Below are 26,332 nucleotides of genomic sequence, written 5' to 3' on the forward strand. Positions count from 1 at the left end.
GGATAATTGATCCATGGCATCGGAATTTATGAATTCCAGAAAACTTTGAGCAAAAGAGTAGGTACATGAGTAGTTTTCCCAGTTAATGGTGGGGTAGTTGAAATCGCCCATTATTAGGGTGTTGGGTTGTACCCTAATATTTTCCAGTGTATCAAGAAATGAGGAGTGGGAATCCTGGGGCATGGTGGGGGATCTGTAGCAAGGTAGAATTTTGATTGCGGTCTTGCTCAGAGTTAGTTGCACTTGGAAAATATTGGTTGCATTATGCTGGGCAACTAGCCTGGAGGTGTGGATATCCTTACTGAATATAGACACACCTCCACCTTTAGTGTTTCTGTCTAGGTTAGGTGGCCGAAAAGTGTGGTATGAATTATAGCCTGGTAATGCAGGGGTGCTCTCTGGAGGCTTGAACCAGGTCTCTGTCACTGTACAGATGTCGACGTTCTCCATTTTACGGAGTGCCTTGAGTGAGTGCATTTTGAGGTTTAGACTTCTAGCATTGAGTAGAATTACCCTCAGATTTTGCTTGCTTGTACCTGTCACAGTGGTGAATTTGTCATTTGACCCTTGCCTAAAAAAGGCACTATAGGGGTGGCAAGAGCCTTAGCCAGTATCCAGAATCCCAAGGGTGACAGGTGCAGGCTATCTCTGGCAAAGCATCATGGTCTGTCGATCATGTCATCCCAGGCAGACCGATACTGGTTCCTCTTAGAATGACACCAGAAGCTTAGCCAATTGTTGAAATCAATCATTCTGTCCTTGTACTGTGGTATCATTCTGGGTGATGGCAGGATGCTACTCAGGGCTAGGGTCATACCTGCCTGGGCTACAAGATCGGAGAACTCCTCCATGTCTCTTTTCATGTAGTCCAGGGAGGTATGTCTCAGGTCATTCACACCAACATGGACAATGACAGAGTCATATTTGTCCTTGTGGAGTGAACTGAGTCCGTGCGTTATGTGGCGGATCCTGGCACCTGACAGGCAGCTGACAGTAACTTTCTCCTTGCTTAGCCTGGTGAATGGAACATCAGTGTGCCTGACTATAGAGTCACCTATGACTAGAGTGTTGGGTACATTGTTATGCCTTATGGGCTATGGTTGAGTGGCACACTGAGTTTGTGGGCTATGTGTCATTTGGGTTGTGCTGGGGGGGTGGAGGTTACTTGCATTTCTGCTTTGGAGGTTTCTGTTGCTTGGGCAGATTTTTATTGAGAGCCTCCATTAATGTAGGTGTGTGTTTTGTGTTTCTATGTGTGTGCTTTGGTGGTGTAGGTTTTGAGGGACTATGTGATGAGTGTGGTGTGGTGTGCAAGTGTTTACCTTCTTCTCTTAACTGTCTAGTCCAGTCTTGGGTGAAGAGAGCTTTGCCTCCAGTTTGGCTATATAAGTGCATCTCTCACTGGTTGTAGTGTTGGGTGGTAGGAGGACAGGGTTGTCTGTATACATGAGGCAATTGCTGCATTGCCCCAAGATGCCCAGATTCATCAGGTAGACAGGAGAAAACACTGGGAGCTGACCCTTAGACATGCCTGGATAGGTGCTTATTTATTAAGTACTAAAAACTGTTTTCCTCTGGACAAGTGAGGAAAGTTGAGTGCTGTAGTAATTTGTAGCTTATTTAGTGCTTACGTGTTCTGAACAAGTGCTGAGCTCAAAGAAACAGATTTGAGTGCTAAAACTGAAAAACTGGATAGTTCTAAGGGAAAATTTGAAGAACAGACTTTATGGCGCTGGGAATACTTTAACCCTAGCTAAGCGGCGATGCATAAAATGTTTTTTTTTTTTTTAACATCTTATTAGTTTGCAAATATTATTGGCTTCTATACTGCATGTGCTACTGTGCATCAGAATATTTTTAAATGGGTTACAACTGTTCACAACATTTAAATGCTGGGTATGAATTTCAGTTTTCTTGTATTGTGATGTCTTTTTACACCATACTATACACAGTCAGGCTAAAGGAAGGGTACACGGGGGTCTTCACATTTTTATTTATTAATCTATGAATTTTTCTTAAGTTTGCAGCACATATTAACATTATGACTGTGTGAATTATCAGAAAGGAGGAAGTGCATACATAGTTTTTCATTTTTGTCTGATAATATTCTACAGTCATTTGTTGCAAGAAACATACCGTACTTTATATCTGCAGTTCAACTATGCATATAGACTGTAGGACAGGCTTATTAAAAGAGGAAAAATGCCATAATTTGTGGACTGATTTCGTCATTGTATTACACATCAACTGCAACAGCTTGTTGTTAATTGCTGTTTATATTTTATCATTGTTTATGAATGACTTCTGCAGAAGGACTGCAATATAATTCATATACAAAGTACTACACCTAATTTTATTAGATAGCTGCAAACAATATTGATTAGAGTGTGTATGGGTTATAAAATGTCAGATAATACTTAATATACATTACACTACCTGTAAGATAATAGGGGTATGTGTACACAGATTTCTGTCACAACAGGACAACAAGCCTTACAATGCAGTTGTTTAATGTAGGACACTTATGAGTGTATTTTTTACCTTGTACTAAGCAACACGCATCTACAGAACAGAACAAAGTACTGACATTTAACTGACTGAAATGATTTTTGGAAGCATTTCTTTCTTTATTAAATCATACCTTTTCAACACTGACAAACTGCAGCTCCTTAATCTTTCATGTTGAGACTTTTAAAAAATAGTATTCATATTTGCATGACACATTTTTTGAAGAAATAATCTTCATATTTGCTGAAATTACGAGTTCAGATATTGCAGGCATGAAGGTTTATATGCATGTAATTATTTCCTAGACAGAAATGGGTTCAGTGTCTGAAAGGTGTAAAAGGAAGAGTCCTTTAAACAGCTTTAAGAAAGATCTGAAAGAAAATAGTTATACTAAATGATGTGAATGGAGTGTGCTGTTAATTTTTATGGATACCATCAAAACTTCCATATTACACAAATCCCTTAAATATCAAAACTGTATAATTTCTGAATGTTTCTTTACACATATCCATGAGAAATGTTTTTCATTTATGTGCCACATGTGGATGTAGAAAATTATTTCCTAACACTGACCATGCCGGCTTAACTGATGGTGAAATTATTACACTTTACTCAGAGTAGTTAATAGGAAATGTATGTGCCACATGTGGATGTAGAAAATTCTTTCCTAACACTGACCATGCCGGCTTAACTGATGGTGAAATTATTACACTTTACTCAAAGTAGTTAGTAGCAAAGACGCCAGTTTTAAGGTCATGTTCATCATTATCATATATTTTCATTCTCACAGATTCAGAGAATGTTCCCTAAGATTTCCATCTCGGACAAATCCATTCAGTGTGTAACATAAACAACACCCTTTACAGACAACTACAAACATTAACATCTGTGTTGCCATACTGTATACAAGAATTATAAAATTTAAAAAATATCTTATTCTATTCTGTTTTGCTTTTTATTGCCTGACTGACTGAGCACCTAACGTGCTGCGTTTATGTGTTGAAATGTACTACAGACTATAAGACTAAATAACACTTGCTTACTGCAAACTGTCAAACTGTTTGTTCTAAGGCTTACATAGTCAGAAGGATAGAAGTCACATGATATGGAATAAAGAGGCTAAGGATTTTGGCTCCTCAAATCTTGGCAGAAAAAGACCCCAGCTCAGTGGGATCTACAGATGACACATATTAAACAATTAATTTACAGAAGCATGCATGCATACATACATAAATAAAGTACCAGTACAAAAGGAAATTGAAGGGAATGCTGGGAAATGAGGCCTGTTACATCTCAATCAATGAAAATCAGTTAAAAAAACAGGTCTATTTCATTTTCTTCACTACTTTGCCCATAATTTAATCTGATGATATAAACTCTATTTATTTCTACTGATTTATATTTCAGCATACTTTAACTTGTCATTTTTCTTCAGCTGGAAGGAATTTATTCTATATACCTGCCCACTTTTACTGTTGGGAAGGAAGATACTTCTCTAGATAGTCTTATGAAGTCTCAGGATTATTCTTATAGCTTTGTAAGGGTGAAATATCTTAAATACTTATTTACTGGCATTCATTTGGAAGTAGCAGGTTCTTCCAAACGTAAAAAGAGGTGTTTCACCTTCAGGCAGGGACAGAGTCTATATTTAAAGTGTACTGTCACACTTTCCTTAACAAATGTAAATAATCAACCCTTAGCTGTCACCTCAGAGGAAGAGGTTCCCCAGTTTGATTCTTGGCTGGGGTGCCTTACGTGCTCAGTCTGCGTGTCCTCCCCATGTTCACATGGGTTTTCCACCGAGTGCTCTGGTTTCCTACCTCTTTCTAAAAGAGATGCAGTAGGTGGATTGAACAATCTAAATTGATTATAGGTGTGAGTGTGCATGTGTGAAAGAACTAGTACATCAGGGCTAGCCACCCAGCAGTGTGGACCTTGGTTCTAGGTGATTGTCATGGATAAAGTGACACCCTGACCCCATGTGCAAAAATGAGAAAAACAGGTTGTCAATGGGTGGATGGATGGATGGATGAATGGATGGATAGATGGACCTGTGCACCCATTCTTCTTTTTTACCTTTTCACCTATCTTTCTCTATAACACATAAAATAGGGTCAATGTTTGGGTACTGATAAAACTCGAACGGCAAAATATCGAATATAAACCAGTGAAAGGAAAATTATTGAACAAAGACAACAGTGAAAAAAAATATATTGAATGGCCATAGTCAGCCAACACTGCAAGCACAACCAAGCAATCCCTCCAACTATATATACCAATTCTGAGTTCACACTGCAGTGGGGAATAAGGCAAATTTAAAAGGTTTCCCCTTCACTTATCGTATGCATCATGTTACTTCCTGGTTGTTGGCCAGCTATGGCCATTCAACTAATTTATTTTCAAAGTTGTCATTTTTAGATGATTTTATGTTTCACTGCATTTCCAGCAAGCCTCCTTTTCTTGCTGATTACATCACTTCATTCTGACCTCTTCCCACACTCAGATTTAGCCTTACTGCAGCTCTACCTGTAAGTGGGACATGCTATTGCAGGCAGCTGCTTGCAGTACAACTGCACCTGTATGTGGGACTAGGTACTCAAGTCACCTACTGTACAGATCCATCTGTATAGAACTAGGTGCTGTAGACAACTGCCTACACTGTGACTCCCCCTGTGAATGGAGCAAGATACTGCAGGCAGTCTCCATTACACCTCTAGTCACTTGCAGTATAGCTCCACTTGTATGTGGGTCTAGCACTGCAGTGATACGTAGTACAGTTCCACCTGTAGGTGGGAATAGGTACTGCAATGGCCTACATATACATCTGCTAGTGGACCAGGTACTGCAGGCAAATGCCTACTGCACAGCTTCTTCTGTAAATAGGACTAGTTACTGTGGAAAGTTAACTGCAGTACAGCTATATGTAGGACTAGGTTATCATCTTCAGGGCAATTCCAACTGTAAGCTGGACTAGGTGCTACATGTAGTACAGCTTTCCGTACAGTACTGCCTGCAGTAATTAGTTCTGCATGTAGGCGAACCTTCCATCTCAGCCTATTAGGCCGATACACTGGTTAGTCTTGTCAGTGGACAATGCTGAAATACTTTGGTGAGACAAGGCCAACTCCCATTTTGGAATCGGTCATATGGCTTCACCAGCTCCCATTAGCATATGATTATTGCAGACTACCTTTTGGAATCAGTTGAAAAGTAGTTCTTATAATTCACAAGAAAAGGATTTTGGAATCTGGCCCAGTATTAAAAGTATAGTTAAGGCCAAATGAGAAAGTCTTGATGGAATGGTATAAACATTTCCTTCAAACAGACTTTGGAATTTAAAGAGTTCTGGGAAAGCTTTTCAAGAGAATTCAAGATATTATGATGGAGGAATATAAATAATATACTGGAAAGACAGAATAAACTGCATTAGACAGTATGGTTCAGTAATTACAAAGCTTAATATAAATCAAAGCTTAATATAAATCAATGTGGCATAACAAAAATACTTAGAATATTGTGAGGTTCTTACTTTGCAGGTTATAAAGATTTTCTGAGTATGTAAAATAATTAGATATACTGAACTGATAAGAAACCTGGATCACAAATTTAAACGATTTATCAATCTACTTTTATGAGCATTTTGGCCATGAAGGAAAAAGGAAAGTACATATGGATGAGTCTAAAGGAACTTTGATTACTTTAAAATAAATACAAAATACAAGATATATACACTGATAGAATTACATTGCGATGGTAAAATATAAATTGTTAAACATGCAGCCATCCAAAGAAAAATAAAGAGGCAGAAATAAGATACAAACGGGAAAATCTAGATGGGATTATTGGAAGCGATTAACTGGGAGAAAATAAATGTGGATAATTGTCTGTGGAGCTATTAATGCCGCAATTGATCCATATAAAATTATATATATATATTATAAAAAAGTCTGACAAATTGCTGCTTCACAGGTAAACGCCCCTGCTCAGAGAAATATAAAAAATTTTGTAAAACAACCAAGTACTGAGCAGGAGTGAGAGTGAGAAAATAACAGAAGATAACAATCCAAGATGTAAAATCCACGTAGTTTATTGCAGACAAGAACAAACGTTTGTTCTGGTCTGCAATAAACTACGTGGATTTTACACCTTGGATTGCTATCTTCTGTTATTTCTCACTCTCACTCCTGCTCAGTACTCGGTTGTTATACAAAATTTTTTATATATATATTATGTTAAAGATTTTGCTAGTTCTTTTTGCAGTAATTATGCTGTTATCATGTTGGATTCTAAAATATGGAGTTTTCGCTTAAGATTCTTCACGGGAGCTACATTTATTAAGTTCAATAATAGATGAAGATAAGAAAATAATGCAATGTAGATGACTGAAAAAGATGAAGATGGTGTATCTTCATCATCATCATCATCATTTTCATAGATTCTTCATCTTCATCATCAGTACTTCAGCATCTTCTTTACAATATTGAATAGGCAATGAAGATAACAAAGATGATTATGAAGAATATGGAATGGCGATGAAGATAAGCTGAAGATATAATGAAGATGAAGCATTGAAAACGATGATGGTGACACTGATGATGTGTCAAAGAAGTTGAGCTAATGAACGATGCTGATACATCTTCATTTTTGTACATCATCTACACTGCATCATAGTCGTCATATCATCTTTAGTGCCTCTTCTTCATTAGTGTTATCTTCATTCCACCATCAGTATATTCTTTGTCATCTTCATCATATCTTCATCTTTAGTTTAATTTGTACTCCATCTTCACTGGCATCACTATCATCTTTGCCAGCTTCACTGCATTTTCACTGAGTCATCATATTCACTACTTCTTCACTGTCATCTTCATCTTCATATCCTTAATGCAGCAGATCAGAACAAAGCATCATCATCTTCCATGCATCTTCACCTGCAATGTCATCACATCTTCATCAACATCACATATTTTGTTTCTGTGCATTTATCAGTCACTCATATGTGCAGAACCTCTTGACAAAGGAGCATTGATGGATTTCCAGCATGCTTGCTGATATACAACATAACTAGAAATGTATCTTCTGTTTTTGCAAGTTTTCCCCTTATTGATCTGACAGCCAGAAAGTTCATATGAAATCCTAGTTGTAACTACAGATGCTTTGCCATAAAGTGCTGAATCTGGACATCCAACTCACTTTGTGAAGCATCTGAAGACAGAACTATAGTTACTGTCTTGCACTGGGAAAGTAACCTCACCTCTTGGACAAACTATTTCATCTTCTTTCAGCTAGAAGAGGTAATGGGAATTCACTTGTTACAAGCATTAGCTTGTGAAGATTTTCCCAAAACTGGTGTCCATAGGAGGGTGCATGCAACAACAGTGATCTCTTCTAAAACTAAACATACAGTACCCCATTTGAAGCAGATACATCCGAAAAATTACAGGACTAACTTTAACGGGCCAGGGATTCATACATTGATGTGAGGAACTATTCTGAGCAAATTCATTCTCCTTTCTGACTAGTAAAATTAGTACTCATATTTTACCTGGGTCTGCTCTTACGAACTGTGCTGAGCAGAAAAAGGAGAATAAATAGGGCATCTGAAAATGTATTGTTCACTCAAGGGGTTACAGGATTCTTAACTGCATTTAGAAAATGTTATCTGCACTGGTCAGTTGTCCAAATAAGGCAACATAAAGTAACCTTGCCTGTGAAAGAAACATAGCACTACTAAAAGACATTTTATAAGCGCACTGTGTAATGCAGATAAGTCAGGTGACACTTCCATAAACATGAAGTAAGATGAGTGACGTATGAACCTGAAAAAAGTTTCAAAGTAGTTCATTCCTGGTGACGTAAAAATAAATAGCATGGTCAACAATTGCTCTTGCACTGAGAATTTATTGAACAGCTTAAAAGCAACCTTTCATTAAATCAGTAAATAAAGAAACAAACCAATACTTCAAGATCTTGTACTCGATTGTATTTGACTGACATATATGGAAGTAGTAAGTATCTTCAGCAATGTCCTCAGTCACATAATCTAAGGGGTTTCACTCTACCACCCTGCTACAATAAATTAGAAACCAAGCACTTGTAGCTGAAGGTGAGATGAGTCTATAACTGGGAAACAAAAGCAAATGCAATACGTATCTGTTCATCAGTGTAACACTCATCTGTTAGTATTAACAGACTACTACTGTCAGCTATATTGCAAAAATCTACATGCAATTGCTCGGTGGAAATGATAATGTTTCTTCAGGTTATCAGAATTGATTATCTTTCTCTGAGTCCTCTAATTAAACAAAACAGTTTAATCTAAATGGCTGGAGCGTTTCTCCCTGGACCGCTGCTTAAAACTGGCTTTGTTCCAAGTCGGACTTTCCCAGTAAACAAATGTTAAAATAAAATAAATAAATAAAATAAATTTTTTTTTTAGTGATTTCTCTTCCCTTAATCTTGCTATCATAAGAAAACATGTAAAACTTAGATGTTTGCTTTGTTTTGAGAATGTGGCAGTCACGATATAAAAGCTAACATTTCCACTATGTAAGCCCTGAACTAATGGTGACTTTTCCTTCACACTCTGTAATTTATGTTTATTTTATATACTAAATGTAGGTACACAGATATCTACACATAGATATGGACATATGGACAGGCAATTAAAGAAAGAAAGAAACAAACAAACAAGAGATGCTGCAGTTCCAAATGCATATGTTAGACAATATTAGTGAGAAGTAGATATTCAAGTAATGTACAGAAACTCAACAAGTACAACACAGAGACTGGCATCAACTAAAGAATACCGAGGTAAGAAAAGAGTCAAAATGGCAGTGGGTCAGTGTGATGGAAGAAAGCAAACCAGTAACCAACTGAAATGTGGAGATTGAAATGTAGAGACTGCAGGGCCAAAATAATGGACTTACATATACTAAGGCCAAGATCCATTTCTTGGAATATACCCTTTTCTCTGTGGTATGTCAGTCTTGGGGTTGGTATATATAAGTCTGAGGGTATGAGGTGCAGGGGGCATGCCCCTATGTCCCAAAAAGAAATTTTAAGGAAAAGAGTAATTTTCAAGATTCACTCTTCTCCGGGTTTTCATTTATTTCATCTTTTCAGTACTCAATATTACGAGTGCCAACATTTCAATAGGGAGCCAAGCAAACCTGTTAAGAAACGAAGAATAAATATTTCATTAGCAGGTGGTACCAATGCAAAGGGCAACAGTAAGAAAGGCAAAAATTCTAAAATATGCTTATGCTTAATTTTCACAAATGTGGATATAGACTTCAATCAAGCAGCAGATATAGTTATGATACTGCGTTGATATAAACCCATTTGCAAAAAAAGTACAGAAATGTACATGTGTCTTAAAGAATCAGCAAGTTCAAAAGAACAGCACCTGTCAAAAACACGCCTACAAATTCAGGACACAATTCAGAAACAGAGGGAAGAACTCTGTGGATGTAACGTTAGAAGGTTTTTTTTTTTTTACAGAGATAGGCTGGATGGAGCTGTTTTACTGAAAACATGGTAGAGACAAAAAAATGAATTCATGTTTCATGAGAAAGGTGTAATATAAATCTTTTAAAAAATGAGTAGGATGAAGTAGGACAGTTAGCTTGTAATGGCAATTTGACCAGAGACTAAAGCAATGAGCCAAATGCTCCTCGTCTGGAGTCACAGTCATTACTTTATTAGTTATAACATTAACTATTTGTATTATTATAGTACTTTATATTATATTACATTATGTTAACTTATATTATATTATGTTACATTACAGCAACAGCTCCCTGAAAGCATACATATATATATATATATATATATATATATATATATATATATATATGTATATATATATATATATATATATATATATATATATATATACACATATATATGGTCTCCCTGCAAGTAATGACTGTGCCATCCTGTGTTCAGTCGCTAATTAATTTGTTGAGTAGCACAAATATTCTCAGTTTCTTCTGTCACAAACATTAAATCATTTATCATGTCTGTTATATTTCTCTCGCTCCCTCTCCATTTCCCATTATTTGATTAAGTATTCATCTTTTGGTTTAGTTTTCTACTTATAATGTAAATGTTGATGCACTCTATGTTTAGGAACAGAAGGACACAGGAACAATACTAGGCAATCAGTTATACAGACCATATCAGGCCTAAACACATACACCTTTCAGTACACAGAGCTAAAAGTTATTACCACCCTTTGCAAGTACTTAATAGAGCTCATCTTCCAAATCCGGCAGGGTCATGTATGATATTCCTGATATAAACTGATATCTATCCATCCAATCATCAGGACTAGCCTTAAAGGAAGACTTAGTTTGATCTGCAGTGGTAACTTACTCCATAGACTGGGAAAACATTGAGTTACTTATCCTTTCAGCTAGACTTGTTTATTTGTTGGCGTAAATTTAGATCCCTAGCAGGAGTGTTTGTAGAGCCACTGGATTTGTGAAGAAACAGGAGGTCAAATAGGTCTGGATCTTTCATGGCCTGAGAAGTGAGATACAGTTCACCCTGGAGCAGTCAGTAGGATAGTGATTATAAACAGAGTTGAAGGATTTAAGGCTTTTAACATTTTTGGATGAAAATTATTGCTGTCTTCCCAGTTAAGGAATATGTTTGGATTTGTACATACCAATGGGGGCATTGCATTTGATGATTGTCTGATACGGAAAGAATACAGTGATAAGATGACTTCTTTGGATCTTGAGATATTTTAGAACCTAAATGAGCCAAAAGAAGGATTTCCAGACTATCGTGGAAACATGATTATCAAATGAGAGAGAGTTGTTCATGTAAGCACCTTGATCTCTTATAACAATATCTGTTTGAAGGAAAGTACCACTTATAACATATGAGGCTGGAACGACTTTTTTTGCTAAATGTTACTACGCTACACTTCTCTGCATTTATCTTGAAATCATTTACAGTACACTGGGTATGTGCGCATTACAGCCCTTTCTGGAGTACTTTAGTATCTGTGGATGAGCAGATAACAGTGCCCAGCATGCTATAATCAACAAACTTTGTCAACCATAGTGCAGAAATATTGGTTTGGATGTCTTCAAAGTAAATGTCAAGCAGGAGAGGGCTCAGCACTAATCATTGTGGTAACTCACTACTTTTAATTTTATGTTCAGAGAGGGTTTCAGCTATAGCACTACTTGGGATCGGTTGTTTAGCTATGTTTGCAATCTGATGGACAATGCATGGGTTCTGTTGTTTCCTTTTCACAAATACAAACATGGGTGATAGTGTCAAAAGCCTTGGTTTGGTCAAGATAAACAGCAAGCACAGAGTCACAATGCCCATAGCCTCTATAACCTTTTCAAACACGTTTATAGGTTAGTACTAGGCTAATTTGCCCTTGCAAGCCATTTTAAGCCTAGCCAATTATCCCTTGTGAGACTCGAACCCTGCACCTTGTGCTTGTAAGGCAAACACCTTAACGATTAGGCCACCCTCCCAACCCGGTTCATGAGACAGGGCCTGCCTTTTACAAAACAAGACAGAGTTGTGTCTAGATTAATTAAATTGTCTATATATGCATAAATAAGTTGTACTATGATTGATGCATTCAGTGACACTGCATATATGGCAGGTGAGACTGATGGTTCTGTAATTACCTGGGTCTGTAGAGGTGCCATCCTTATTTAGAGGAGTCACAGTGATTGTTCTCTAGGCATGAGGAAAAAAACCCTGTGGATAACTGGAGGTTGAACATTAAAGTAGAGGCTTGTCATTGAGGAAAATGCAGTCTAAATGTTACCTAGTCTCATAGAAACATTTCTTCTAGCCTTTGACAGGGATTATAAGACTTGGGCTTTTCAGGGCTAGTAGGCATAACAATGTGGTAGGTGGAGCAAAGTTAGCACTATATTAGTCTAATATATATCTGATATATCATTGGGATTAGAAGGTGTGATGTTATTATGGACAAGTTCAGTGTATTGCTGAACATTATTCTTTAATTTTTCTGACACCACTGAAGAAAGATTTGTAGTTTCCTTTGCATCTGTAGTGACCTTACTTACTCTGCTTAGCATTTTCTAATAGTGCTCTTAAGTTCGTTCCTTGCTAGCCTGTTTCAGTGTGTCTTTTTGTTTTGGGGGCAGGGGGATTTCTTACTGCTTTTCATTATTTTCCTTAGTTTGTTATACAATTTATTACTTCCAGTGGAGAGGTTTATTTCTGAATTTACCATTCTGTTAAGGACAGACGGATACAGACTTTTATATGCAGCTGTTTAAATACTGTTGAAAATTGGAGGTGAAAATGGCAGCTGTCTCAGCTGGGTCCATTTGTGGTGGTGTGTGACTATGTACCTCGTGTTCAGTGTTTTCATCCAGGATGGTTAGGCATTATGTTTATTATCATGTTAGTGTCTTTCCATTAAGTTCATGGTGCTTAGACATTGGTTCATAGGTTCATAGGTTCATAGGTTGGTACTAGGCTATCGGCCCTAGGGCCTATACAAGCCTAGCCATAACAATTCCCTGGTTATTTCTTCCCACACACACTTCCCTGGAACCCTGTCTAGCAGGGCAACTGACGTGATCCCCGGGGTGAATTTTCTTTCTCCCATCCAATCGTCAAGGTTCCTTTTGAAGAGGGCCAAAGAGGTGCTCTGCTTGACATCTATGGGCAGTCTAATCCAGAGTCTGGGGAGTCTCTGGGTCAGGAACCTATCCCTCCAGCATGTTTTGTTTACTGTGAAGACAAGGTTTAGATCCCTGGAGTGTGTGGCTCTGAGGGATTGGTATTTCTTTAAGTGTAGCATGTCTAACAGTTCTGGGTTTGACATGGCCTTGTATGTTAAGCAGAGATTGCCTCTGAGTAGACGATATGCGACAGAGTATAGCTGGAGTTTTTTAAGGCGGTCAGCGTAGGGCATCTGCTTTAGGCCTGTGATTCTTTTAGTGAGGTATTTCTGTGGCCTTTCCAGTTGTTGCAGATGTCTTGAGAGGTACATACCAAATGGGGCGTTGTAGTCTATAATGGGTCTAATGAGGGATGAGTACAGTGGGACAATGACCTCCTCTTTTCTGGATGAAAAACCCTTAGTGATGAGGTGTGCCACATAGAAGGATTTCCTGACTGTTGTGGCGATGTGGTTAACAAAGGTGAGACCACTGTCCACCTGTGTCCCTAAGTCTCTTATCACACTTTTGTTTAGTGTACTGACACCTATGTGGTAATTCACGTCTACATGTTTTTTCTCAAAGGGGATAACTATACATTTCTTGGCATTGAGCTTGAGCCCATGGCTCTGGCACCAAGCATCTGTTTCTGTAAGGTCCTTTTGTAGAGTATCCAAATAATTTGAGGATTCAATAACGGCTCCCAGTTTGCAATCATCTGCGAACGTTGTTAGCCAGAGTCCCTTAGTGTTGGCCTGCACTTTAGAGAAGTAGATGCCAAACAAGAGCGGTCCCAGGACTGAACCCTGAGGTACTCCACTTGTCACTTGTCTGGAGCTGGATTTGGAGTCTGCTACTTTTACAGTGTGGGTTCTGTCAGTAAGCCAGTTGGCAACCCATCGAGTGACGTAGGGATTAATGCCCAGTTTACTAAGTCTATCTATGATTCCAGAGTGGGGGATGGTGTCAAAGGTCTTGGCGAGATCCAGATAGGCTGTGTGGACCGCCTTACCTTCATCCACGGCTCTGGAGACTGATTCAAAGAAGTCAGTCAGGATCAGGAGTCAAGATCGGCCCTTCACAAACCCAAACTGGGTGGGGTCCAGTGTTTGAAGGTTGCCAATGTCTTTGTTTATAAGTTCCATGATAATACGTTCCATGGCCTTGCAGATCAGGCTCGTCAGACTGATGGGGTGGTAGTTCCTGGGATCCAAGGTGGATCCCCCCTTGTGGAGTGGAATAACTGTAGCTGTGTGCCACTCAGTGGGCACGAAGCCTGAGGTGAGGCTATGATTAAACATGGCACTTAGGTGAGGTGCCAGTTCATTTTGTATTTCATGTAATACACAGCCCAGGATGTCATCTGGTCCCATGGATGCTGTATTCTTAGCTTTGGAGGGTGCGTTTTTTACCTGTGTGGCCGTTATTACTGAAATTTGGCAATCATCCTGTATTGAGATGGGCCGTTTAGGGGGTGAGAGGGGGGTGAAGTTGGCACTGAACTGATTTGCCAGGATATTGGCAATATCCTTGGGATCAGTATATTTACTGCCATTCTGTTGTAGCTCAGAGCAGATCTGAGCATTGCCATGTAGATTCTTGACATAACTATAGAATGCCTTGTGGGTGTCTTTGGAATCTTTGGCAATTTTATTTTCATAACTAGCTTTGGAGGATTTTATGAGGGATCTCAGCTTCTTGCTGAGGCTGGTAGGGGAGTTTATTGTATCCTGGGATTTTCCTCTTTTCTGCAACAGTTTCTTCCTTTTGTTGCAAAGTTTGTTTATGGCAGGGGACCACCAGATTGCTTCCTTTTTTTGGAGGAGAGCATCTTGGTTCTATTTGGGATGGCACGATTCATTCATTGATTTATTTTGTCAGAAATGTAGAAGCCTGCTGACATTCATTCCATGCAGATAATGACAACTAGCTAAGTGCAGTGTATTACATTCAAACAAACAAAGCTTGATTACATTTACCTTTACACTGCAGTGTGGCATTTTCCCAGTCTCCATTTCCCAGACAGACTGAGGTGTTACTTCCTTCTGAAGGGTAGAAGCCATCTTTACATTGGTAGTGCAATGTGCTTCCTATTTCATTAGCGCCATTCCACAGCATTAATGCATCTGGTACTGGTACAGGACTGCCACAGCGAATTTCTAAATGAATAAACCACATTTTTTATTACTAATAAATGGAAAAACAACTCTAAAACTCAATAATTCCCATTCAGCCAACATCCTGCAAACATCTGATCTGATTAGTAATGGTTGCAATGCAATCCCATTTGCATTTTTTGTTTTTATGAAGTACCTCTCCTATCTACTCAGTTACTGATTCTTTTGTTTCTTTCAACTACCACACTTAACAGTATCATAAAATAAACTTCTGAGAAGTATGATGAATATATTGCCACATTTATGGATATACACATAATACATCATAACATTATCCCTGCTACCTTAAATTTAAGCAAAGGCATAGAAGCAGAATTATACAATGATGGAATTTAAAAAAGAGGAAAGATATTCCTTGATACGTCTCTTTGAAAATAATGCAGTTGTAAAATGGTAATGTATCATGATAGGGTTATATACTCACCCACCATTAAGGGCTCCAGTTTAGTTATATGGGTTGTGCCATTATAATTAACACCAACAACCACTATGGGCAAAATATAACTTACCCACACCACAACTGATGTATATTACCACCATATGTAACTTGTTAGGACTATAGTTAAGAGTATTAGGGATGGAGCTCTCAACCTCCTTTGCATCTGTACGTCCAGAAAGGGAGTTTACCTGTTGTAGAAGCTGAATATGAAGGTATCTCATTTCCTTATGTCTTTTATCTTCTTCATGCTCATCATACAAATAAAACAAAATAGGATATGACAATACAGTTCTCAAGGGATATGAAAATCAACTTTAAGGAGCAGAGTGAGTCAAGGAAAGCAATCAGAACAGCTGTGCCCCACACTGACAACATAACAGTAAACCTGGAAGAACGGAAACATAAAACATCTATATACTGAAGAGAAGTAATAAAGTAGAGCAAGTGCTGAGGTTAACACTGAGAAGGGGAATCTGGGGAAAGAGTAACTAAAATGGCAGAAATGGTAACATACATCTGCTCTTTTTTTTTATTCTAATTATAGTAGGTAACCAAACCAAACAGCAGTTATATGATAGGTTGCAGTGGGATACCTTGAAAAGGAACACCTAACACTACAGATGTTCTGCCCTAATTGCAAGAAACTACTCAAGCACATATATGATCACAGTCCAGACTTTTACACAGGATATCGCAGTATGCAATTATATAATCAATAATGTGAAAGAAACCTTTTTGCAGGACAACAAAACCTCCTGTACCGCTACACATCTCTTACCTTATTATTTCTAATCTAAGATTGAATTTTAGAGAAAGAGTGATAATTCTGCATATTTCTAGAAGTTTCACTCTTCCACTGAGATACTGTAATCTCAGAATTGTTGAAGAGGATTTTTTGATGCTCTTTGCCCCCACTGCTTGTCAACTATCAGCTCCCTCCCTGCTAATCAGTCCAGTTGTTCCCCTTCATTGAATGAAGGGTTGACCAAGAGGGGCCATCATTTATACAGACATCAGGAGTGGTTTGTGGGTTTTTGTCTTACCCTTACATTCCCCTACACATACCTGGGTTGTAGAGCAAAAGGGGAACATGCAGTGGGCTGTCATCACTGGTCATCCCTCACTTCAAAAAGGGTCGTTCTCACCCAGCAACCCCACTGCCTTCTCTAAAACACTAGAAGTGGTTTCTTCAGTCACCAACCAAGAAATCATACTTTCCTGTGTGTTCTCTGAGTGTCTGCTTCCCTCCCTACCTCTTGGGCAAAGCAACTAGGCTTATTTATTCCTCTTCTTCAAAACCTGGCTACTCCAGTTCCCGGGCTACTAACTGAACCCTGACCACTTGGGTCACAGTAAGGGCTCCATTCCTCTGAGCTACAAAGCCAGGCTTAAGGAGTATTATTTGAGCCTACACATATCACTGCAGTAAGTAGTAAGCAATCAAATACAAGTAAATATCCTAATGAACAGCCACGTGTACAGAGAACAGAAAGAACTTTTAAACTGAAAGCTGAGAAGACAATAGGACCAAATCTAATCCACCAAAGAAATATTGAAACCACTAACAGTACAGTATATAAAATCAGTAAAACCTCTTAAACACAACTGGGTAATATCTGAGGAGTGAATGATGACAGATGTGCAAGGCTGAGGTAGAAAACAACTCCTGTTAGTATGGCCCCTGTAAAGGAAAAAAATGACAGACTGATTTCTGAAAAAAGGACTCATTACACCTACAAGGAATAAAATATAGGATCTATGACAACACAGACTCACTGAATGAATGAATGAATGAATGAATGAATGAATGAATGAATGAATGAATGAATTTAGCATGGTACCCCCAAGAAAAGGGCAGAGGATGTTTGATGACTTGGAGTACATTACCATGTGATAGCCAAGGTGAAAGACTAACTGTATAAAAGAACATGTCTATAAAATAAAAGGAAACTTTTGGGTGTGGGTTCTTCAGCAAAGTAGTGAAATCAAATATTTTCAGTACTTATTAAAAAATGGAAATGATGGCAAGAAGAATATCTAACTTTATAAAGAAATGCAAATATCTGTGAAGCAGCTAATGTACATTACAGCATGTAGAGAGTAACAGCGGACTATATCAGCTGACTAGGCTGGAGAAATCTTTTAAAGTTGCAGCATTGATGAGAGAAAGCAGAAAGTAAAACAAGGGGTCATTCTGGGACACAAAAGGAAAAACAGTATAGTACTAAATGGGAACTTAGTAGACCTATTAATAGACAACTGATGAGACCCTATCCTGAATAATGTCAGTTCAGGAGATGACACTGAAGAAGTCTACAAGAGGGTAAGGAAAGTGCTGCAAGAATTGCACCAAAGGTCACATGAAAAGAGATTAAAATAGATATATGTTATGCTTGCTTGATGACAGAAAGACAATTAGCCTATGTAGTCTTCATTTTAAGTGCAATTAATTTTCTAACTTTCCGCCAGTATTCCCTTTTCCCCTCTTTCAAGTTCTCTACCCTCTCAATTTCTCCAGCTTTCCTATTTCTTCTTGAATACTTCCATGGTTTCCTTCTTTACTTCACTAGTATCTCTAGGAAGATAAACTTTAGCAGACTGAAAAACAGTTGACCTGTACAATTTGCTACCTTTGCCCTCTTCAACCCATCTGTTTTTCCTTTACAAGATGACCTCATAATATCTCTGACATAATCTTGTGTGCATTTCATATGCCTCCCTCTTCTGGGCTCTTGTGAGAACAGCTCTAGTTCCTCTAGTCTTTGGTCACATCCTTTTCCCTCTACCCCACACACCATTTTAGCGATTATTTTATGAACTCCTCCCAAAAGTCTGACATCTTGCTTCCTGTACATCCTCTAAAATTCTGCAGTGTACTTAAGGTGTTGCTTAAACAGTGCCTGTCTGAGTGGAACCATTACAGTTCTTTTATTGTAAGACTAAACACAGCGCTCATCTGCCTAAGTATTCTTACAATAAAAGTTTAACTGTAAAGAACACAAATGAAGCCGTATGTTTATTATTTTTCTACGTGAGATTGAAGGACATAAAGAATTTTGTTGATCTAACTCGAGTTAAACTAGCCCGACCCATTGGTTACTGATATCTAATTACTGTTTTGGGTTCCCGTCAGCAAGACTAACACTAAGGTGGCTTAAGGCTAGCTTAACATAGGGTTGCACAGTATTACCTAATTGTTGATTTGATTTCTAAAATGTGTCAAACCACATTTAAGCTTGCCCTTGCCTGAAATGATTAGTTATATCCTACACACTTGTGTGGAATTTGTCCCATACCAGATCAGATTTTCATCTAAGGAATATTTTCCCCTTCAGACTTAAAGGAGACTTGTGGTAACACCTATTCTTAAAAAGAAAAAAAAAACAGCTTGGACCCCCTAATAACCTGATAGCTTGGACAGTTATCACCCAGTCTCAGACCTTCCATTTACTAGTAAAGTTCTGGAGAAGGCGGTGTACATACATCTACATTCTAACCTCAGGAAGCATGAAATCTATGGTCTATTTTAGTCCTGATTTCAAACTAGAGAGAGACCCTTCACCATGGTTCTTAATGGCCACCTAATGATATTAAATCAGTGCATCTATTCAGTTCTGATAACACTTACAGTCTTCTTGGCCACTGATATAAATGTTCACCAGATCAGCACAGCAACCTCTTGGAATGTAGTTTTGGAATAGTTTTCCTCCTGCCTTTCCAGTCAGTCACAGAGAGTGGCAACTGGAGTTATTTTTTCTTCTCCATACTCCTCCACATGATGGTGTACTAAAAAGTTATGTTTTGGATTCCACGCTGCTCTACAGATATGCCATCTTTGTGATAACTCATCTGAAGGAAAAGTTTAAGCTCTCATTGTTATGCTTAAGACATTTAGTTATATATCTTTCTCTCTCAGATTCTGTGATAATCAAATATTCCCTGGGTCATGACCTGAACTGCAGCTTCCAGTGGATGCATTGTAACCTGGTAAAACTCAATCCCTCCAAGGCAGTTGCTATGGCAATCCATACCATATTCAGGAATCACAGTGCTACAGCTCTGAACATCTACATAATCTATGGAGGATTCACGCTGGAATTTCACACAATAGTTTGTGTCCTTGGGTAAGTCTTGATAGGATACTTACACTTAAGAGCAAGTTGTTTGCTGTTATTAAGTCTCAGTGCTTCTACCATATGAATATTGTATCTATCAGGCACCTTATTCCATCTGATGATCTCCTGTTCGCAGTTCATGCTTAATTTCTTCTCACTTGGATTATTGCATTTCTCTGTACCTTGGCTTCCAGAATACAAATGTGACCATTTGCATTTGCTGCAGCATTCTGCAGCCTGGCTAGTTAAAAGTACTACTTGTTCCTATCACATTACACAGGCATTCCCTGTTACGAGTACATTACACTGGTACTCCTTGTTGTTAGCACCTTACCCTAGTACTCCTTGTTTTTATTACAGAGCACTGGTCATCCTTGTTACTAGCACATTACACTGGTACTCCTTGTTCCTAGCACATTACACTGGTACTCTGTGTTGTTAGCATATTACACTGGTATTCCTTGTTCCTAGTACATTATACTGGTACTGCTTTTATTAGTACATTACACTGGCACTCTGTTGCTAGCACATTACAGTGGTAGTCCTTGTTACTAGCACATTACTCTTTTACTCCTTGTTTCTAGCACATTATACTGGTACTCTATGTTACTAATACATTACACTGGAACTCTTTGTTACCAGTACATTACACTGGCATTTCTTGCTAGCATATTACATTGGCACTTCTTGTTACTAGCACATTACACTGGTACTCCTTGTTACTAGTACAGTACACTGGTACTCTTTGTTACTAGCACATTGCACCACTACTCCTTATTACTAGTACATTATACCATTACTCCTTGCTACAAACACATTACTCTAGTACTCCTTGTTACAAGAACATTACACAGGTACCACTTACTATGCATTGGCTGCATATTAGGACTCTTTTTACAAAGTTTTGACTGTAGTTTATCTAGCCCTACCTTGCATGGGATCCCACATCTTAAGGAACTGCTCATACCATACCATACCACTCCTCTTGTACCTGCCACTCTGCCATCTTGGGGCTGCTATTACTATTATCTTTGGAGCTCCATATCTTTGGAGTCTACTGCCTCAGTGGCTTAGGAAGTCTCCTACTCTGACTGATTTTAAAAGTTCCCTGATGTCACATTTTCTTGACTGGCACTTAATTCTAAGTTACATGTCACTGCCTCATTTAGATGATTTCTTTCTATCTGTATGCATTATACTGTAATAGTGTTTTGTTTTGTAATATATATTTAATTGTAGATGTGATGCCCGTGCCCTGGTCCAACAATCAAGGAGCCTCAATCCCCACCACTATCACCAGAGAGGGCATCTCATGTATGAGGAAATGATAACAAATACACACAGTAAAGTGCAATTTCCCTTAAGAGTACACAGAGATCACAGCCAGTTCGGGGCTGGTCGTTCCCTTGCTCTCCAGGTCCCCAGTAAGACTCCCCACTGGCACAGCTATAGGGTCCAGATCTCAGCCTAGTGGGCAAGCTAAAATCTCCAGCACCCTCTCTGTCCAACCAGTGCTTTGTGTCCCTGCCCGAGTAGCTGACACACACACACTTTGAGATAAGCATTTACACAACCACACAGACACTTCTGGGGAAGGCTGGCACAGGTTCTCCAGCTGTGCCCCTTTTTTCCCAGACTATATGGTAGTAACAGCTGCCACCACACACTAATAATTATCAGCTACTGAAAGGCCCTTAAAAGGGTGTCCAATTATTACTGTGCAGTATTAATATCTAATTGGTAGATGTGACTAAACAGTCAAAGTTTATTAGAGTGGCTTTGTACAGTTTTACCAAAGGCATGCAAGTACTCTTAAGAGCTTAAATTATCTCTACACAAACGAGCCACAGTTAAAAGGCTTTAAAATATTTAATAATGAATAAGTAAAACCACAAGACGATACTTTCTACTACACAGACAGTGCTAGTCAAGAGTTCAGAGATCACACAGAAATACTTTAAATCAGTAGTACAGTTCTGACATCACAGAAAAACAGTCTAATATTTCTAGCTTCTAGCTATCTACAAGAAAACACACTTCTAAAATAACGTACTTACATAGAGCATAAGGCAGTGATGAGTTGGATGTTCAAGACAAAAATGTTTAATGCCTTCTGATTCTCTCTGTTTAAATTGCTAATGCAGTTCTGATAAACATTACATCATCTTTTTACACTTTCCTGGTGTTCCCAGGCTACACATTAACTGCATTTACATTCTTAACATCTCCCTTTTGTTATCTTGCAGCTGGTCAGGAACAGAGTAATAAAAATACATTTGCATGCTTAAATCTAGCAATTTAACTCTTGGTTAAAACAATAGAAAGAATTTCTTAATTTAGACTTTTCAGTACCACTGCTACTTCAAAGGGTCACCACATGCTTTACATTGGTCAGTAGAGTGCACTGTCACATTAATTTCCAGTTCCACATGTAACAGTATTTCTTTACATTTAAGACAACAAGACTGTAGTTTACATTCATATTTACAAGTGACAGATTTATCTGCAAAATTCTATTTGGCTAGATCGGCAGCCTTCACCTTTCTCTACCAGTCTTCACAGTAGTGTTGTTTCATTAAGCAATTAAACTGAACATGAACTGTTATAAAATGTGTTACTTCTAGTAAATTCTGCTTTACTGCCTTGATAATATTTGTTTGTGCGTGCATGCATGTGTTTGAACTTATATGCTTGTGTGTGTGAATGCTTGTGTGTAAATGAGCATGTGTGTGTGTGTGTGTGTGTGTGTGTGTGTGTGTGTGTGTGTGTGTGTGTGTGTGTGTGTGTGTGTAAAACTGTATACCTGTACCACCATTTTCATGTAGTTTTGACTATCATGTAAATATCTTGGCATAACAAAATGGCATTTTTACACTGATTAATTCAGTCAAAACCATGGGAACATCTAACCATAAACAGTTAATGACTAAAAGCAAAGAGCAGTATATTAAATTCAAACTAATAATAGTCATAATTACCTTTACAGTGCAGTGTGACATTTTCCCACTCTCCATTTCCCAGACAGATTGAGATGTTGCTTCCTTCTGAAGGGGAGAAGCCATCCTTACATTGATAGTGCACTGTACTTCCTATTTCATTAGAGCCATTCCACAGCATTACAGCATCTGGTACTAATACAGGACTGTCACAGTGAATTTCTACATAAATCAGATACCACAAACGTTAGGCTAGAACCTTTTATAACAGCAGGTTTTAAGAAGACCTGTTTCAGCAGATTATTACTAGACAAACCAAACTGATGGTTATAAAGACAACAGACATTCTTCAGACAATATATTTTAGATTTGGGAATGCACTGACCCTAGATGCCAGCATCTGATATTCTTTAACTTAGGAACTGTAAAAATCCATGCTCTCAGCAGCTAAGCAAAGCACTTTTCCCTAAGGAAGAGGAAAGGAAGACACTTTCATTTCCTTCTTGTGAACATAGGTACCATAGCTTCTCCTGCTTGGTACACTTCATTATTCTTACTCCAGGGCTTTTCCACGCAGTTTATGGTTATTCACTTTCCCTGCAGGACAAAGCATTGCACTGCCACTCTTTTAACACACAGATATTTTGAAGTAGCAAAGTAATTAAGGCTGAACATATGCAGTAATTTCAACCAGAGAAAGTGAGAGAGAGAAAGAGAGAGATAGGCAAACAGATAGGTAGACAGAGGGTAGCTTGTCATCATCCTGCTCCATCTAAGAATGCCTCTGTAATTTCCTTAGACATGGGGTTTCCAGCAAGACATCAATGTAATTACGCTTGACTCTCTCCAACATCACCGACACTGCTTACCTCCAGCAGCTGCCATACTGCCTTCTAGCCTTAGGTAAAAGGGCTTTACTTTTCATCAGGAATGCAGAGTATTTTTTTCCGAATTAAAAATGTATCCCCCTTATGTTGGGATCCAAGACAGTTCTCAAACATGGACTGCCATTGTTAATGCTGCAACATTACTCACCTGCAGTACTCCACCCATCATGACGTACCTACATCAAAGTAATAAAGACACAGTATGCACCTTTACACTGACATACTCACAAAACAAGTACCAACTTAGGTGGTAGTGATGTCATATGTCAGAACGTTGGTATATTATATATTTGTTTGATCTATTATATATTTGTTTGTTTGTTTTAAAAACTGTGAGGTTAAGTTCAAGAGACAGCAATCCTAAAGTAAGGCACATTCAGTGATCTGCGCCATTATGGACAAATAAATGTGTGCAGGGGACCAAAACTAGTCCTTAAAAACAATAGCAAATTTATTGATTTACACTTATTTTAGATGATAGCATTACAAGAATTCAGTCAAGAAAGTACACCAGACAATCAAACTTCAGTTGTGATAATGACAGTCTGAACTTCTTCACCAGAATTTGAAAATATTTGTGAGCGTCTGGATAAAAAGAAAAACTGAAGACACTGGAACTACTATAAATTTGTCTAATATAGATCAGCTGTATCATTCCTAAACAGAAAAAAAAAACTGCAAGAAAAACCCAGCCAAGCTAGAGTTTTTACTGTGTAATACCTTAAACCTCCAGTAATGGAGGTCTATGGGAATATATGCAAATGACTCCTTAAGGACATACAGTGTATAAGCTACATGGCTTCTCAATGCCCATGACTATTTTACTTTTTACTTTTAAATCTTTATGTCTACATTCTGGCCAATAAAGCCAAACCACACAAGCTGTAAGCATGCATGTTTCCACCTTTTTATTGACCTCATCAATGCAGTGTAAGTGCATTATTTGGCTTTACTTTAGAAACATAAGAGTTTTAAACCCAACTGATGCCCATAAACATTAACGTGCCTGCAAAATATCCCAACTAATATCCAAACTAAAGGGTAAAAAGGTCACACAGACAAACCATTCAGTGAAAACTGCAAGAAAAGCACAGCAAAGCTAGAGTTTTTACTGTGTAATACCACAGGTCTCTTGTAATGGAGGCTTCAGAAACCATGGAGATGAAACACTGCATGTTGTGGGGGTAATTTGCATATATCCCATGGGCCTCCATTGGATCAGTGTTGTACCCCAGTTAACAAATACTGAATCAGTGCTGTACCTCAGTTAACTAATATAAGTAAATACAAATTCTGAGGCTTCAGGCTTCTACACCCACTTTAATTAACTGTTGCTGCTGCTCCTACCATCTGCAGGTCACACAATGTGCTGCAGATTAACATTTGTTTACAGACTGCACCGCACCATGTGTTATTTTCATAAGGGATAATAAACCCAGACTGTTCTCTACTTAGCTATTGCATGTCCAGAGGAAGTAAGAAGAAAGGAGTAAGATCTTAATAAAGGCAATGAATACCAAAAGGCAAGAAAACTAACATCATAAACATTAGCATCAACACAGAAAAAGAAAGTAGATGGCCCACTGGTGAAAGAAAAACTGTGTATGATAGCATTTCTAGAAAGCTATTGCCTTCATTTCTCCTTCTTTACCACTTCATACCTTGCCTCTTTTAACTGCTGTTAGGAGAGAATCCTCCAATGAAAGTTAGCATTCAGCACTAATATAGGTATGCGTGTTGTTGCTACTAAGTATGTTTCTGACCAAGTCACTGGTCCATACCCAACGTAATACAAGTGTAGTTACTTCTAGTAAATTTTGCTATGAGAATGTGCACGTTTCTCAGAGAGAAAGACAGCTTGAGTGAAAGAGATACAACTGTATGTCTGTCAATGTGATAGAAGAATAGACACAGTCAGTGGGTGGAATTCCGAAAACTCTTACATTGAGCTAAACTGAGAGTTCAGTGTAATTAAAGGCACAGTGTAATGTTTTTGGAATATTTAGAGGAGCATTGTAACAGAATCCATGTGTAGTAGGCATGTGAATTATAATTTTTGTCTATACAGATTTATAGATAATGCATTAATGCAGTGTATTCTGGCTTTGACTGCATTATAGTTATACAGACACAGGTATATACACGCACACACACACACACACACACACACACACACACACACACACACACACACACACACACACACACTCACAGACACACACACACACACACATGATATATAAATATTTATCATTTGTTGACCAGGTTAGTCCCACATGGTTAGTGGCCTCTTTTCAGGGGAGACTCAAGGTGGTATTTCTGCTACTAGGAGATATTTATTCAGGGCATCAGGGAACTTCCCTTTCTGTTTTCAATATGTGCTATGGGATCTTTTATTCGGACTGAATCAACATATTATGTTGCTACCCTCCATGTCATCTTTCTAGCTCCATTTGCAAGGTGAGCTGTTTCCGGTTAGTGATTTTGTTCTGCTGTATATATTAAATGATTGCTTTTGGATTGTATGCTGTGGGACCTTTTATATCCACCAGAACTGCCACCATCTGAAGCAGACAGGACTTCAGTTTAAC

General features: G+C 38.3%; 1 protein-coding gene across 2 annotated transcripts in view; it reads right to left on the minus strand.

Moving 5' to 3' along the window:
• The window catches only part of SUSD1 (sushi domain containing 1), a 1,084,671-nt gene that overhangs the window by 400,035 nt on the left and 658,304 nt on the right, over nucleotides 1–26,332 (minus strand). Inside the window, exons 12-13 of one of the 2 annotated variants that reach the window (XM_044061071.1) lie at nucleotides 22,897–23,076; nucleotides 15,167–15,346 (exon numbers count right to left, since the gene is read on the minus strand). In XM_044061071.1, coding sequence (XP_043917006.1) covers nucleotides 15,167–15,346; nucleotides 22,897–23,076 — 360 coding nt within the window. The remainder of the gene's footprint in view (nucleotides 1–15,166; nucleotides 15,347–22,896; nucleotides 23,077–26,332) is intronic. The other variant, XM_044061072.1, reaches the window with a different exon arrangement.

Source organism: Protopterus annectens, chromosome 2.part0 (genome assembly GCF_019279795.1).
Source record: "Protopterus annectens isolate FY-2018-M chromosome 2.part0, PAN1.0, whole genome shotgun sequence".
NCBI lineage: Eukaryota > Metazoa > Chordata > Ceratodontiformes > Protopteridae > Protopterus > Protopterus annectens.